General features: G+C 39.6%; 2 protein-coding genes across 2 annotated transcripts in view; one reads left to right on the top strand and one right to left on the bottom strand.

Annotated features, from left to right (window-relative positions):
* SLC25A32 (solute carrier family 25 member 32) overlaps nt 1–10,770 on the bottom strand; it is a 16,278-nt gene extending 5,508 nt beyond the window's left edge. Inside the window, exons 1-4 of the mRNA XM_085316312.1 lie at nt 10,489–10,770; nt 8,140–8,290; nt 7,198–7,283; nt 5,923–6,083 (exon numbers count right to left, since the gene is read on the bottom strand). Of these exons, the coding sequence (XP_085172438.1) occupies nt 5,923–6,083; nt 7,198–7,283; nt 8,140–8,290; nt 10,489–10,666 (576 nt within the window). The 5' untranslated portion in view covers nt 10,667–10,770. The remainder of the gene's footprint in view (nt 1–5,922; nt 6,084–7,197; nt 7,284–8,139; nt 8,291–10,488) is intronic.
* A 61-nt stretch (nt 10,771–10,831) lies between these two features.
* The window catches only part of DCAF13 (DDB1 and CUL4 associated factor 13), a 25,823-nt gene continuing 19,707 nt past the window's right edge, over nt 10,832–16,947 (top strand). The window contains exons 1-6 of the mRNA XM_085316311.1: nt 10,832–11,056; nt 12,401–12,600; nt 13,771–13,878; nt 15,405–15,494; nt 15,621–15,776; nt 16,508–16,585. Coding sequence (XP_085172437.1) covers nt 10,987–11,056; nt 12,401–12,600; nt 13,771–13,878; nt 15,405–15,494; nt 15,621–15,776; nt 16,508–16,585 — 702 coding nt within the window. The 5' untranslated portion in view covers nt 10,832–10,986. The remainder of the gene's footprint in view (nt 11,057–12,400; nt 12,601–13,770; nt 13,879–15,404; nt 15,495–15,620; nt 15,777–16,507; nt 16,586–16,947) is intronic.

Below are 16,947 nucleotides of genomic sequence, written 5' to 3'. Positions count from 1 at the left end.
AAGAAGAAGAACACACATCATTCCTTTACAAATTGTGAATGTACAATTGTTATGGTGCAAAATAACTCAAAACCCATTTAGGTCAGTTTTCTTATGGTAAGCATCATACAAAAGTGTAATAAATACTACTCAGCTCCACATGACTTACAGATTAAGACATCTAACAATAAAACAAGATTAAAAAAAAAGTGGCCTAGGGACTCCATCTAAAAAAGCACAAGTGTAGGCAGCTAATGGCATGGATCAGAACAGTAAAAATACAATCAGGTTATGTTCCTGCAAATGTGCTGCAGAGTGCCTGCACTCTGGACTGGGCCCAAGCCCATTTATTTCCCACCTGAAACTGGTATGTCAGCTACTGAAGCCAGTGCATCAGGTGAGGAAGGCCATCAGGAGCAGCAGTACAGAAAACCTGTGAACAAGTTCTGGAGCTATTTATGCCACTGTGTGTGTATACACCTATGCATCTACACAAACACATTTGTACAGCAGAAAGTTGAAGGGCACAGATGCAAGGCTAATCTCCTATAAGAGCTATGTGCATAATTTACTTGAAATAAACAAATAAAAGACTTGAATCAGCTGGGAGCATTCCTCACCCTGGTAAAAGCACGTTCCAGGGTAGCCCAAAGCTGTAACAAATCAATCTGGGAAATGTTCCTCATTTGTAAGAGACAATAATGGACAGTAAGAGCACAATGGGAAACTGTAAAGAAACCTTTTCTTTCAGAAAAAAGTTGAGTGTAGGGGGGAAAAAAGAAATATTCTCTGAATTCTCTCTACAAGGGAAAAAAGGCAGGAGCTGCTGAAAATTAACTGATAGCTGCAYAGGTTCTGAGAAGCACTAGCTCTCTTTTTGGAGAATTGATCACTTACACTGGAAAAGTACCAATAAATGGGGAGTTAATCATACTGGCTGAAAATGACTCACAGCAGCCAAATGCTTGCTGAAAACTGCCAGGGGATGGACAATYATAAAAGAGTAAGTGATCAAAATGTGGGTAAAAGGACTGGAAGGACTAGATTTCTCAGAAGTCACTGGTACTGAGCAGTTTTATCAGTTTTCACATGGTGAACTTTGTTTTATGATCTATTCAGTTACAACAGAGGAATAAAAAGATGTGTCCAGACATAAAATTCTGTATTAGACTAAATCAGAAGCCTGGAATGTTGAATATATACAGATCAATATACTACTAAGTGCCTGGAGATGAAGAAAAGGCACCCTAGTCCATTTGCATTTCTAGTGTATAACAGGACAAAAAGATAAATTACTTCATAAACTCCTAACTTGCARAAAGAAATAAAAAAAACAAGAGGGATGAAAAATCCATAAAACTTCTAGCACTTCRGAGATTAGCTTTCTGAAAGCTATAGATTTGTTAAATGCAAGGCATAACACTCATTGAGAAAGGGTTTTCCAGGACTTCCCTTTGATAAATGAGGACGAATTTGTTAACACAGTAGAAGGTAATGGTCATGAATGGATCAGTGATCACAAACTGGTGAAATGTGTTGGGGCTAGTTAGAGTACCAGTTTGCAATCAACACTCAGAAGGAGCAGCTCCCCCAAACAAGGACCAGTTGTCTTCAGTTTGTTAACTGTGAGCATAATGTTAGAATTTTGTAAAGTTTGAAGCCAAAGGACCATAGAAGAGGGAAAGGACAACTTTTCTTTTTCCCAGCAAATCCTGGTTCAGAAAGAAAATTAAACCAGCAATAAATATAAAAACAGAAAGGAAGGAAGGGAAAAGAAAAATTATCTAAGATCTAGGTCAATATGAACCATGAATAGTATGAAATTTATGTATAGTGATGGCAGTGAAAATCTTCACAAACATACGCCCATGATTACACAGTAAAAACATTAAAGACACAGAAAATAATTGCTCTTTACTTGGAAAGAATTAGGATGATGTACTGATATCATAGGAGAATTATGTCATATTTTCCCTACTAACAAGAGAGGAATGTTAAACAACACTTACAAGTGCTAAATACTTAAATCTAAGCCAGCAGATTTGGCTAACTTGCACCCAAGAGTCCTAAAGAATCTACTGATGAGATTTGCTAACTGAATACCAGCATTAGACTTGTACTGCTGGGGAAAATTTCCAGAGATGGAAGGATTTGTAATGTTTGGCCAGTAYTAAAAGGGGCAAAAATGGCTGACAGTTACTTGGGTCGTCCATGAACCCTAAGAAAATCAGGAGCTGACCTAGACTTCTATTAATCAAGCAAAAAGGAGGAATTCAGTCAATGTGTTTTTACAGATAAATATTTCAAAACAAAACTGATTTCTTTTCAGTATTAAAAATACCTGGCTGAGGAAGAGTCTTTGAAACCATTCAGCTTCCATTCAATTTTCTTATTCTTACAAGTTTACATAAAAATCTATCTTTGTGGCAAGAAAGTTCATTCTTTATCTTCTGTAATACCCTAAAGAGAAGATCAATTTAAAAATCATTTTGCTTCATACACTTCCTGCTATTTTAATATTCTCGACATATCTTTAGAACATTYATGTCATGACAACTTAACAGCAATCTTTGCTCAATCCTCAATGGACAGAATTAAACATATAATCAGAGACAGAAATGCTACAGYGTACAATTCTTAACAATATACATTGAAAGAAAAATGTATTTTAAAGCTGGCTTAAAGCAGTACAAGAGCAGATGATTCAGAGTAAGAGAAACMCTGTCCAGTTGGTTACAATTTCAAAGGTTGCCACTATGATGAAAAGAATCGGGACAACATAYACAGAGTAAAGTCTGTGCAGGAGTGACAGGATTCACTCTCTGCTCCTCAAGTTTCTTAATAAAGTAGGGAACTAAGTTCCTTTGGTGATCATCTTAGATATTCACACCACTACCTGAAGCATTCAAGAGAGATCATGCACAGTAGCCTCTGTTACATACTTTGAAAGAATGCAGCAAGAATTTCTTTTTTAATTTGTGCAGTATCATCTTCCCAGCATTTTGAAGTCCAATGGTATCAGAGTACCTTGCACTGACATCTCAAACAGAAAGACATTGGAAGTATGCCATTACGTCTCCCTATGAGCCTTGATTCCTCCCAAGTGAAAAATAACACCATCTCTTATGTAAGAGAAAGAAACTGAGGCTCCCTTCTCTTTTTTTTATGTAGAACCTGGGTCTAAATTTAAACTGAGGATGGTCAAATCTCAGTGTATTTTGCTATAGGCAAATATGAAGATMTACAGAAACCATTTAGCTTACAAACTTCACGWTTGCAAAAAGAAAAAAAATAGCATTAAAAAAACATAGCAAARCATAACAGTGCTAAATGTCTTCAAAATTCACAGACTGGAAAAAATATTTTACTCTCAGAATACAGAATCTTGCCTTCCAAAGGTGGAATTATTATACATAAGTGTTTAATACATCTATCTTCACTTGTTAATGAATATATATCACTACTAAGATCTCTGTCGTTGTTATCATACCACATTACTGTTCTCAGCCTTGATACATTTTTCYTTTAATCTCCTTAAATTTTCTGCACTTGTCATTTGTATTACTGCTATCTATTAAGCATCGGTCTATTTCTAATTGTTGCCTTCGCATCATCACTGAAGCAGAATAAARCTAAAGACACAAATACAGATGCATGGAGGCCAGAAAGAATGTTAGTAACCTTACTGGGGTTTTAATAATCAACCACTCTACACAACATAGCCAATTATTTCCCAGGAGCTCTGAAATATTTTTTATTTTTCCTGAAGTCCCAACTCCTACAGCTTTACGATTATTTCATAATGTTTGGGCTATCTTGCCTTACACTTCAACCAAGAAAAACATCCAGTACTCTTAACATAGCGGCGAAAGCATGACATTCAACTTCATGATGCAAAATAATTTTGAGAGCTCAAGCCTCCAACAGGTCTAATAGGTTTATTCAAACTACATAACCTCAAGCTGATTTTTGGCAGCCTGYAGTGCAACAGAGGGGCTCTGACCCCAGTCCTGAGGAATGGAGACCAAATGAAGCAGCCTATGGATGGGGTGTGGGAAAGATAACTAACTCGRTGATTACTGGGATTAATCAGTGAAAGACAGGCTCCTACCTGTTTTCTAAAATCCAGGGTACGTTCAAGGAAAAAAATTATCCAGGAACCCAGCTTCAAACAACTATAGTTTAAAGAACTGTCAGAACTCAACAGAGCTAATGGAGACAGCTTTAATCCCTACTAGGAACACTGATGTATCCTGGTATCATCACGGCTGTGTACCGAAAGCCTAAACTGAACTGCTCAGAACAGTAAAGGCATCTCATGAAACAGAGTGCAAGACATGTTTCTGCTCTTAAAGGAATGAAATAGCTTAGACAGAAATCTTATGTTTGGAAGGCTAATCTCAAATTAACCAGAAAGGTACTACTTTCAGATTTTATATCTAACCTCCAGTGGTATTCTCCCAGGTTTCCTTATTTGCTGTAAGAACTCCATCTGAAACTAAGATTACATGGAAAAAGATGACATTCATATGTACTAAAACTCCTGCAACTCATGATGATCAACAAAACTCCAGCCCTCAAACTCCAAACACAACAAGGAGAAATAAAAACAACCCTCCCAAAACAGAACAAAGCAACACAAAATGGAGGAAGGTCACAGTGGGGACAAGTCAAAGAGGCACCTGTAGAGGTGCTTTTTTCCACAGTTTAAAAAACATTGAGAGGATCCTGAAAGTTGCTTGGTGTGGATAATTATGAGGGTCATTCAGGACAAATCTAGATAATTTGCCTGTCAGAACTGCTTATTTCAGCAAGTAATTTGCTCTTTCAAAGGAAGTACCAGTTTTGCTCCCCACTTGCTGATCAATGCTACAAAGAAGTGTCTGGTGTAATGCATACTAAATCTGGGCAACACATACTAAACACATGAAAAATCTGAAAAGTAACTCAATGAAAAAACATCTTAAATCTTAACAGAAGCAAGAAATTAGAACAGAGCAAACATCCATGCAGGCAAATCAGAAATCATGACAATTTCAATTTAGGAATAAATAAAGTATCTTGTTCCTAGTGTCAGAAGTTAGTAGTCATTGACATGTAGCATACTAGTCTTTCAGGATAGAAAGGATTTTTGTTTTCACTGAGAAAAATATAAAAGCTTCATATGAAGTAGATCAGGACAATTCCTAAGAGACAGTGTTCTTGCTGTCTCTTAGCATTAATAACAGCATTACTCCCAGGAGAAGAGCTGGACTGAACTACACTTGATTTCTTCACACATTCCAGGCATTGGTGAATGTATCTTTATGTCATGGCCTGAAAGAAGGGAGAAGGCACAAACAAGTCCAACTCCAGTTGCTAACTGTTTCCCTAAATTAAGGTGAGTTAAAAAAAAATGTCTACAAAGTTAATGGCTCTACCAATAACAGGTAATAGGTTAGACYTGAATAACTAAGGAACAAATGAACAGTTGTGAAACCATCCATTGTGGAAGAAAAATATTAACAGCTATTTTAGTCATATGTTTATGTTCCACAAGATATCAGAAAGACAGATATGGGATGAAATGGAAGAAAGCACTAGCAGCAAGATAGATTACACTCTTGCTGCCAACCTCATCTAAATCCTAATTATAGGGAGACTCCAAAAAAAATAAAAAGCAAATTGTAGTTTACTGTCATTTCAGCATTATCTCCCAATAGGAAATTGCTTAGCCATAAAGCTTACGTTCTATTTTTTGGTGGTTTCCTACATTTCAACATTCTAATTGCTTTTCTTATGATTCAGCCTTTTTACTGCAGTTATTTAGTAGGGAAGACAACTCACAGAATAAAAATAAGATCGCTTATACAAAGAAACAACTTGCAGTTTTTTTGCAGACAAGTCTCTCAGTGCTACAGAGTGGCGACAGCCAATCCTGGAATTTTTCTTAAATTATATTACCTTGTACAAGCCACGAATGCCCTCTTTCTTGTATATCTTCTTAAGAGCATCAAGCATTCCTTTGTACTGCCGCTTTGATGGATCAACACCAGCATTATACTGTAACACAAGTCGAGTCTTCGTTACCCATATTGGGTTTGTAATACAGAGGGTCATAGCTCCTGAGAACAGATGGAAAATAGACCAATTGTTATGTCAACTCTAAAGCTCATCCCAGCTTGTTCAGTTCAATGCAGCATGGGCTTCTATAATGACAAAACAACTCATCCTAAAAGAGTGCTCATATTACTCAAAACAGGCAAAGCTTAGGCAAACCACTGCTCGCTCGCTCTCTCTCTCTCTCTCTGCCTTTGAAGTTCACAAGCAAGTCCAACCTACCAGTTGGACTAAGAGTCCATCCCCTTGTTTGCATCAYCTTTCCACAATCTGCAGTGTAATCTGTACTAAATAGGAAACTAAGTAATTTCATATTGTGCTCAGATTATCTCAATTAGTGTTCATATRCATAWTTTTTCAAAATTTCATGAACACCTTCTTCATGACACTTCATGACAAATGCGCTTAATTATATTGCCAGGATAACAAAAGCAATCTGTGGCTTTGTTAACTGTTAAAAATACAATACTRAAACAACTCATTATTATCTTTCACATCAAACAACGTGCCCTATTTTCAACAATAAAATGCTACAATATCCTAATAAAAAGTCTTCTCAACTGCCTAGATTAGTAAATAGGAAACAGAAGCATATACAAGAATATATATTAGAAAAAAAATTAGTAGAATCACATTGATAAAAAAAATATATTTTTATTTTGGATCTATAGTTTCTAAGAAAACTTGAAGYTTACATTAAAAGATTTTCAAAGACCAATGACCAATTCAGTTATTCTACTAACTTCAGTAGGCCTTCTCTTTTTCCAAGCATAAGTGTTTAATATGTAATGGTTTAGCAAGCTGATAATAACAGTTATATAGCTTATGCTTCGGGACTCRAAAGTAGTACTATATATGGAAAACACACAAAATAAAAAATAAGGTCAGAAAGTATTTTAATAATTGATTGTTCTGAACAAAACTAAAGACCACAGACATCCATCCATCCATCTTAAACATCATTAATTTATTATTATTTACAGATATTAGGTGATTGTATTTGGACTGAAACACTTGCACATGCCACCTGTGAGAAAAAGCAGCACTGACAGACAAAGGCAAAGAGTAGCATATGGACAGGCTAGAAACAAACATTAATCTTCCTTGCATTTAACTCACCAGCCTCTGCAGCTGACACCAGGTGTTCAGTTGCACTTAGACTTTCCAGCTTCCCTTCCTTTCTGTAAGCTTTAATGGCATTGTAACTGGAAAACATAAGACATATTTTGGTAAAAGTAAAAATAAACATACATCATTAAGAAACAACCCCCACATAAAATTCACTTAAGATCCRATCAGGAAAAACATTAGGTGCCACTCAACCCTCATTAAAAACAACAGTGACAGATACCTATTTTGTAGCTCAGAAATACACTGAGCTTCCTCTCAACCTAGTTTCCAGTCTTGCCATCTGCTTTGTAGATTGAGAAGCAGTCAATAGGAGTTGAACAATGAACGATCTATAGCAAAGCCTGAGGAACAAAGTCCAGCAATAACAGAGTCCAGACAACTGATGAGTGAGCTTTGTACATGCATACCAAGTAACCATTGCCTAAAATGTTTCAATTAATTGGATACAGCAGGAAATCAGGTCACAGTTACACAACTAATAAAGTAGAAAAGATTGAATATTTTAAAAAGTCTTTATAAGCAAAGTGTATCAACTCATAAAAAATGAAGATACTCAGGGGTATGAAAATTTTTGAACATCAGTTAAACATTTAGCTTCAGTAGACAACTTTTTATTGTTTAATTTTGATCATCTTTCATAGTTTAGGTTGTAAGCTTTGTAAGCTTTTAAGCAGAGTTTATYACTACTTTCTTAAAGAGTGAAGTCACACTTTCCCAAATTACTTAGTACTTCTGAAGCATCATGGGTGTGCACTGTACTTGACAAAGTGGCAGGTCTCTGTTTCAAAYTGCTTACATTCTAATAGACTTGGACTTCCCAGAAGAATCCCAAGTTTGTAAGACATTTAGCACATTTTTATACTCCCTTCTCCCAGACTATATCTGAGGATTAATTACACAAGACATGAAACATTTCACAGTTCTACTTACAAAAAAAAGTAAAGTCCCCAGGAAGCCCCGGCTCCCCACATGTTCGGAGTTACCCCTTGATATAAGCCTCGCAGTCCTTCATGCTTCCAGACAGTGGTCATACAGTGGAGAATCCCATTGTACTTAGGTCTCAGCTCCAATCCATCACTTACTACATAACAGAGAGATTACATTGAAAAAGGTTTCAGAAAGTATGAAGTTCAGCTGCCTAAGAACTATCACATAAGTACATGGCCTCCAAACAAAGCTGCAGTGAACAAGCAAACTTAACTGATTAGCTGTATTTTAAAGGCATGAACAAGTTAAGGTTTAGAGCTTTAWAAACACCACAACCCACAGAACTCAGCTCTGCAAGGGAAATTCCCTATAAATATGACAAAATTAATATGCATTTTTGGTGAACAGCAGCTTTGATCTGAAGTTTTTCTGCCTTTTCTTCGTTAGTCCTTTCCCAGCTTTTTTCCACCCTGCTATTAAATCTGGTTTGGAAAAACACCAAAAAAGATGGGAAAAATCAAATTTGAATGTAACTCTGTCTAGTATGATGCCGCTGAGGATCTTCACAGCATTGATTTCTGATCTCAGCCATTGCTTCCTAGTTAAAGGCAAAGCATGGAAAATGTTAYTTTCAACTCAAACAAGTCCGTAAAATTATCCCTGTCATTCCCTATATACAGCCTGATGAAAAGACTAGCTGAAGATAAGGCAGAATAAATGTAGTACTGGAATATTAGCAAATAACTTAGGGTTCAAAACAGCTCAAAAACTATCTTTGCGAGAGCCACCAGGAACAGGAAAGACTGTTAACCACAACTCATATGGGGYTGAGAGAAAGTGCCCAAATTACATTTAAACTCAAAAGATATCAGCATGTTATTTTCATGACAAAAGATACATTCTCGGGTTATTAAAAATCAACATACAAGCTATTCTGTTCAAAGATGAAGTTCAGATCTCAGTAATTTGGAACAGATTTTTGTAGAAAACCTGTGTGCCTTGCATGAGTCCAACCAAAACTTAACAGATTGAAATCAAGAACTAAAGTGAAACAATCATATGGAATCACAAAATAATTTAGGTTGGAAGAGACCACTAAACGTCATCTAATCCAATCCTCTGCTCAAAACAGGCCTAATTAGATCAAGTCGTTCAGGGACATGTTCTGCCAACTCTTGAACATGTCCAAGGCTGGAGATACTATAAACTCTCCTAGTAATCTCTTCCACTATTTTATCACCCATACAGTAAAAATGTTGTTTTCCCCAATATCTAATAGGAATTTCCCATGTTCCAACTTGTGTCCRTTGCCTCTTGCCTGTTGCTGAGCATTGCCAAGAAGAATCCAACTCTAACTTCTCATTATCCTCCCATCAGGCAGTCATAGACAACAATAATGTCTCCCCTTAGCAGTCTCCTTCTTAAGCCAGAACTGATTCAGTTCTCTCAGTCTCTCTTCATATGTCAAATGCTATAGCTCCCAGACTAGTTTGATGGCCTCTGCTGGGCTTAGTCCAGTGTATCAGTGGGATCAATCCCCTTGTACTGGGGAACCCCAAACTGGAAACAGTACTTCAGATGTGGTCCCACAAGTGCCAAATAGAGGAGAAGGACCATTTCTGCTGGTTACCCTCTTAATAGACCAGGGTGAGTCCCCAAGAGACACAAGAAAGTGCTTATATACCGGTTTTTGATTGATCTGATCAAGTAACAAAGCCTATAAGTAACAGCACATTTTGTAGTCTCTGGGAACAACACAAAAGTTTTGCCTTGAGATACGAGAGAAGGGAACCTGAAACTATTCCTTCTGGCCTACTGCCTGACTATTCTAACTTGTGCGGCTACCCTGCCAAAAAGCCTGTCATTATGCAACTACACATAGACTTTGACTGGCAAAAATTTGCTGCTGCAGAAATCTTACCTGGCTGTACTGCCCCTCTCCTACCTCCCAAAAGAGAGTTTGTGGGTCACTGGCTTAGAAACATCACGTSTATCGAGTTTAGTAAATCTTTAGCACAACGTATTGTTTGCATTTGTAGCTGAMAGCATTAAGGGCAAGCTCCGAGGGAAGCTTAACTGTGAGGCTTTTGCTTGACAGCCCAGTCCACCTCTCCCAGCGCCCACAGCAGACGCCTTAGCCCCACACAGGCGCGCTGCCACTTCGGCCTGCAGACTGGGGGCCCAAGAGCCGCAGCACCTCTTGCCTTGCGCACCGCGGCCTTCCGGTGCAGGGCCTGCAGCCCCCGGGCCGCGGGCGCCCCCGCTCGGCCGCGCAGGCCCCGGGGCGCACGGCGGCGCAGGCGGTGAGAGGGAAGCCGGGGGGCGGGAAGGGAACCGCGGGCGCGGCCTCACCTGCGAAGCGGATCTTGACCAGGTCTAGCGGGTGCAGCACCAGGGTGGAGATGACGCCGCCGCTGAGCCCCGCCGCCAGGTTCTCCAGCCGCACGTGGCGGAAGAGGGAGCGCACCGGCGGCGTCGCCGGCGCCCCCACGGCGCACGCCGGCCCCTGCGCGCCCGGCGCCGCGCTCATCGCCAACGGCTGCGGCGGCCAACGGCCGACAACGGCCAACGCTGCGGCGCGCGGGCGAGCGCGGGCCGCGGCACCCTCTCACCCGCCGCACGCCGAGCGCCGGGCCCGCCCCGCGCGCGTGCGCACTGCCGCCGCGCACGGAGCGAAGTCTCGCGAGACGCCGCCGGAAGCGGGCTGGTCAGTCGGCGCCTCTGCTCGCGGGGGAGGCGGCCACCGCTCCATCCGTGCTCCGGTGCGGCCGCGCGGCAGCGGCGGCGGCAGCAGCAGAGTGGGTGCCTGCCTGCCTGCCTGCCTGCGCGGCGGCGGCGGCCGGCGGGAGGATGCGGGTCAAAGTGCTGAGCCGGAACCCCGACGACTATGTCCGCGAGACCAAGCTGGACCTGCAGCGCGGTGAGGGGCGGCTCGGCACGCGTGCCGCCGGCACGGGCAGGGGAGGGCCTCGAGCGTCCGCCGGCCGCGCGCCGCTGCTCGGCTGCCCCCTCGGGGGAGGTTCCCAGCCCGCGATGCGTCGAGGTCGCTGTGCGGAGGCCCCCGAGCGCCGTAGCTCTCCTTCGCCTTGCCGGCCTGGGCCGCGCCGGGTCGGCTGAGGAGGCGGTAACGGTCGCGCGGCGTGCGCGCGGAGGGCGGGGCTCCGCGCATGCGCCCGGCGCGGGGCGCCTCTGGAGGGACCGTTGGGCGCTCGGTGGAGGGGGGCGGGGAAACTGCGACCGCGCTGCGCCGCGCGTCACTTACCTCGGCGGCTGTGGGTCTGGGAGCTAGCTAGTGGCGTTAATGTTCGCCTCTGAAATGCTTAAGTAACTCCCCTGCCCATGCCCTGATGTTTTCTGTAATGTCCTGCACCGTCTGATTTCGTCCTGTATTCGCTCTGTATTCGTTTCGTCCAAGAGTTTGAAGTATTCATTTCTTCCAAGAGTTTGGAGTGAGTTAACCTCTATAGCGAAAAAGGGCTGTGATTGTGTTATCTGAACTGAAATGGAGCTTCATAAGRTATCAGGACACGCTTTAAAAAACACAGCGAAAATTGGACTGCAGAGAGTTTTTTTGATTTGGGGGATTTTTTTTTCCTAACCACCCTGCTACTCACTCTTAGCAGTCCTTTGCACATATTAATGTTTCAGTCACAGTAGCTCTCACCCCACTTTTTGCATTGTGGCACTTACTTATGATTCCTTACTGGAATCAGCAAAATCTTGCAGACTTTAGATCTTCATTTTAGATGCAGCAACTCTAGCCTGGTAGATGAGATGATATGAGATATTTTATTTGTATTCTATCAAAACAGATTCTACACAGTCTTGCAGTTTCATCTCTAATAACATGATATAAAYGAGGTTTAATTTCTACTTAGTGTAAAAATAGTTCATAAATAAGGTTTGTAAACTCACTGTCCTTTATCAGAGCAGGTATAAGATTCTGGACTTTTTGGTGTCACTAAATCAAGTAATATTTTGAGCAGAGGAGACCTATGATATTTAAAACTGCATATGCTTTGTTAATTGATTGAATTAGAGRTAGGCAGCTCTGTTGTGCATGAAGTAGCACAATAATAGGTGCTGTTCATAGTAATGCAGGTCCTGAGCTACCTCTAGGTGACCCTGCTTGAGCAGAGGGATTGGGCTAGATGATCTCCAGAGGTCCCTTCCAACCTCAACCATTCTGTGATTCTGTAAACTGTGCACTTCCTAGTTGTTTAATTGGAATGTAACAGTAGTGACTGTTTTACTTTTATTGCAGTTCCAAGAAATTATGATCCTGTATTGCATCCTTTTGAGGTTCCACGGGAATACATAAGAGCTCTGAATGCAACAAAGCTAGAACGTGTGTTTGCAAAACCCTTTCTTAGCTCTCTTGATGGCCACAGAGATGGAGTTAATTGCATGGCCAAACACCCAAAGAGTTTGTCTACAGTGCTTTCTGGAGCTTGTGATGGAGAGGTAAGCTGCAGTTACAAACCACCTCAAACAAGGTCCTTTTCTTCCTATTTCTTCTTCTTCTTCTTCTTTTTTTTTTATGCTCTGTTTTCTTTCTCTTATGTCTTTGTTCAGCTATCATACTGTAACTTCTATCAAAAGGGCGAACTATCCAGTTTGGGACAGTGTTTCTCAAACTGCATGTTGTGACCTTCCAGCATGCAAAGAATGTCAAAAAGCTTTAGGAAGCAGCTCTCAGCTCTATAGTTCCTCTTAAGTTAGGAAGTGAGAAGGGGCTGTCATAACTGGGTGCAAGTGTTTACACAAATCTAGGAGCTTATGGTAAGCTGTGAATTTCTTGGCATAGAGCAATGAAAGTTAAAACTTGTGGTCCCTACGGCTTTTTGCGTTTGAAGTTGAACTGCTGCTAATTCAGAAGATGACATGAAGTTGGATGAGTTAGGGGGAAGAGGCACACTTTCAAAAGCTTTGTGGAATAATAATTTAGCCTCTYCCCCAGAAATGCTAACTGTATATCTGTTTGATATTTTACATAATTATTACGAACAGCAGGCAAGGACACTTTATGTGCCATTTGCAGAAGAAAGCAGTTTGTCTTCTCTGCCCTCTCTCACACTTATATTATGTATTTGATAGTACTTGTATGTTTTGAGTGCATCTTCTCGATATCTGGTCACTTTCCAGTGTTTATAGAACATACAGAACTGAGCTGGTGTTTCAAAACCAAATGTTTTGAAACAGAAACTTCTGTGAAAGATAGACATGCATCTAGGATGTAATACAGCAGCTGGAGGGAAAACGTTATATTGATTCCAAAAGCTATTTTCTTGTGCCTTTTTCTTTAAGGGATATCTTTGCTAAAATTAACATTGCTACTGTCTTTTAACAAGATTTCTATTTAAAAAAATAAGGGAATGCAAAAATAATGTAAGTGTACAGTTTGGGGGAGGAAGGAGTAGAGAATAGGAAGTAAAGAGCTGTATCTTTTTTTGTTTGTTTTATTTTAAAGGGATTATTACATGGTTTGAACATTATAAATCTATCTAGTGTTCAAGTCAGCTGTGGCATTTTGTTATAATGTGAGTGATCTCTTGTGCCTGAATGACAAACTGTAATTGTGGCCCATAGAAAACTGAATTAAATAACAATAGAATACTTTTCCATTTTTAACAGGTTAAAATTTGGAACTTGACCAAACGACAGTGTATTCGTACTTTACAAGCCCATGAAGGCTTTGTGCGAGGGATGTGTGCCCGTTTCTGTGGTACCTCGTTCTTTACTGTAAGTATAATGTGTCTCCTTAGTACAGTCTAACAATACAGAGCACCTGTTGACCATCTGTTTTCTAGTGAGCAACTTACTGTAATATGTGCTGTAGAATATTTAGATATCAGTTATTTTAGAATTTGAATGTGTTTATTCAATTTGCCATGTGAACCTGTCCGTTCTGTTTCTGATGAATTTTTTTTTTTTGATGCTATGATACTTAAGTTATTGAAGAGTATTGAAAGGATAAATACTGGATAATTGCTAAAGGATGGCCATTTAATTTAAATTTTAGTAAATYCATATAAAAGGAGTAGATAGAAAAAGAACCATCTGCACGTTTTCCAATGAATATAGACTAAGTGTTTGAATTCTCTGTGATGAAAGATTAATTAAAGATCGCTCCAACTGAGTAATTACATTGAATAAGGTTTTGCTAATAAAAACTTATTAAGTTATATCAACCAGAACTGATTCTGTTACAGGTGAACTGTTTAGAAATAATTTGTTTTCCTTTTTGCATTAAAACAATTCTATGATGATACAGTAAAAACAATTGTGTTTGAAGATTAGAAAGTCCTCAGGTTTTGCTTCTTATGTTCTAGGCACGTAAGAGCTATCTTAACTATTAAACGTATATTTTTTCTGAAGTAGATACTAGRTCATGAGGGCATTAGTTATGATGCAGGGAATGTTGCAGCAGGAAAGTCTAAATGACACCCAGCTTGAACCCCTTTTGACATTCTCTCTACATGAAAATTGGGAGAGGGGAAGAAGAAAGAGAACTGGTGTTGTCAGGAGAGGAAGTTGAACATGTATAGCTAACTTTCTTTGTTGGCTAGATCCAGTTTCTCTGATCCAGGTCATGGCATAGCCAGGCAAAAACTTCTGCTGGCATGATGTGAGAGGTAACTTGGGGTTAGGAGCAGGCAACTGGCGCAACTCAAGTGGAAAGTACCTTTTGACAGTTTGCATGCCCACCGAATGACTTCCAGAAGATAATTTGCGGTGTAGGATACTCTTTTTATTTAAGAATCGCAGAATGTAGTCTAAAAAAATAATCATCTTTTCATCTCACCTTTTCACTATTCAGCCCTGGAAGTATCTCTTTTGAAGACTGGCAAAGATCCAATGTGACAACTAGATCAGATTTTTTTTTTATGCTTAAATAAAGCTTAAATAAACTTTTAGCACAAAAAAATTTGTGTGTGAAGATCAAGCAAAACTTGTTTTAATACAGTCAGATACAAAGATGCTGGAGCAATGTGTGCAGACATGACCGTTTCAGATTCTGAAAATAAATCTTCAGGGTGTACCTTTTAAGTTTCTAGTAAAGTGTTACAATGAGAACTAATCCTTGACTTAGAGGTATAAAATGGAACAGTGAATAGCAAGAGAGAAACAGTCTACTTTGATATAGACTATTTCTTTTTAATTTTGAAAGACTGCCTGTTCTTTGTTGCAAAGTAAATTAATTCAAATAAGCAGAATAAATTCATGTAAAACTATACATACTTTCTTGCTTTCTCCAATATTTCCAGGTTGGTGATGACAAAACTGTGAAGCAATGGAAAATGGAGAGCCCAGGATATGGAGAAGAAGAAGAACCGATTCATACAATTCTTGGAAAGGTAGAAAACCTTAATTTTGATTTTTTTCCCATATCTATTATTTTGAATAGAATGATATGTTAATCTTTTCTGTAATAGAACATACATACATATTTAAGTATACTTTTTTGTTTGTTTGTTTTGAAGACAGTGTATACAGGAATTGATCACCACTGGAAAGAAGCTGTTTTTGCCACTTGTGGCCATCAAGTGGACATTTGGGATGAACAAAGGACAAGTCCCATGTGTTCTCTGACGTGGGGTTTTGATAGCATAAGCAGTGTAAAATTTAATCCAATTGAGGTAATATTTCTGTTATATATTAGAATATCAGTATTTTTCTTGATCAGTGTAAGGTCTAAAACTGTATTACTGCTATATTTAACTGCTTTTTCCAAAAGTAAATTTCTTGGTGTTCTAACATGTAGAGGAGAGTGCGTCTCTCTCTCTCTCTCTCTCTCTCCCCCTCTCTCTCTCTGTGTGTGTGTATTAAATATATAATTAATTATATAAATAGATACACACGCACGCGCATGCATACACACACACGCACGTAATTTTGTTACAGTCATAAAGCTTTGATAGATGCCATGTGTTTCTTCGGGGTTTTTTTTTCTCTTTTAATGAGGGAGGGGAGAAAGATGTAAGGTAGTCTCTTTTCTACCCCATAACAATACGTATCATGCACTTCAGTCATGTAATGTAGTTAATTGTGTGGCTGTGAAGCTCTCATCTCGTCCTCTGCTGTAATTCCTTCTGACAGAGTATTCTCGCCCTCCACAGCAAACAACTGAATCTGTTCTGATATTCTATAATAGTTCCTATGTATTTTTTGGGTGGGCTGTGCTTGTGGGTRCGTGAAATGTATATGAGGCAGTGCTTGTTACTTGTAGAGAAGACTGGATGGATTCTGAATTTTACTGGGAAAGCTACTTAAAATGCTTGGGCTGAATAATTAACAGTACGCAAAGAACTGTGAATATATTTACTTGAGGACTGAAAAGGGAAATTAATTGACTTTTTTTTTTTTTAAGACATACCTTTTAGGAAGCTGTGCTTCTGACAGAAACATTGTGCTGTATGATATGAGACAATCAACTCCATTAAAGAAGGTAACATTTTTCTTCTTTCTTTGTCTTGATTTAGTATAAGACTGTGGCAGTGATAATGATACAGAATACATAAATAGTCTGTAAGTATTGTTGAAGATAAAGGGAAACTCTGAACTGTGAATTCACTGAGTGTTTATACTGAGTCTCTGAGCTGAGTTTGAGTTAATCTTGGAATTTAAACCAAGCAGAGTTAAAAAGGCCCTCTTCTGTGTTCGAACTGGCTGTCACCCTCACTCTGTTGTAATTCTTGATGAAGTGCCTGACCTGACAGCATTTTCACAATAAGAACTTTATGTTCATTTTTTGCATTGTGTGTGTGTGCACACGTGCGCGGTCGGGTTTTTTTGTTTTTTGTTTTTTTT

This window comes from Rhea americana, unplaced genomic scaffold, assembly GCF_003343005.1.
Source record: "Rhea americana isolate MKP2758 unplaced genomic scaffold, rheAme1 scaffold_46, whole genome shotgun sequence".
NCBI classification, from domain to species: Eukaryota; Metazoa; Chordata; class Aves; order Rheiformes; family Rheidae; genus Rhea; species Rhea americana.
The sequence above is the reverse complement of the archived record's forward strand: the minus strand, read 5'-3'. Positions and strand labels throughout refer to the sequence as shown.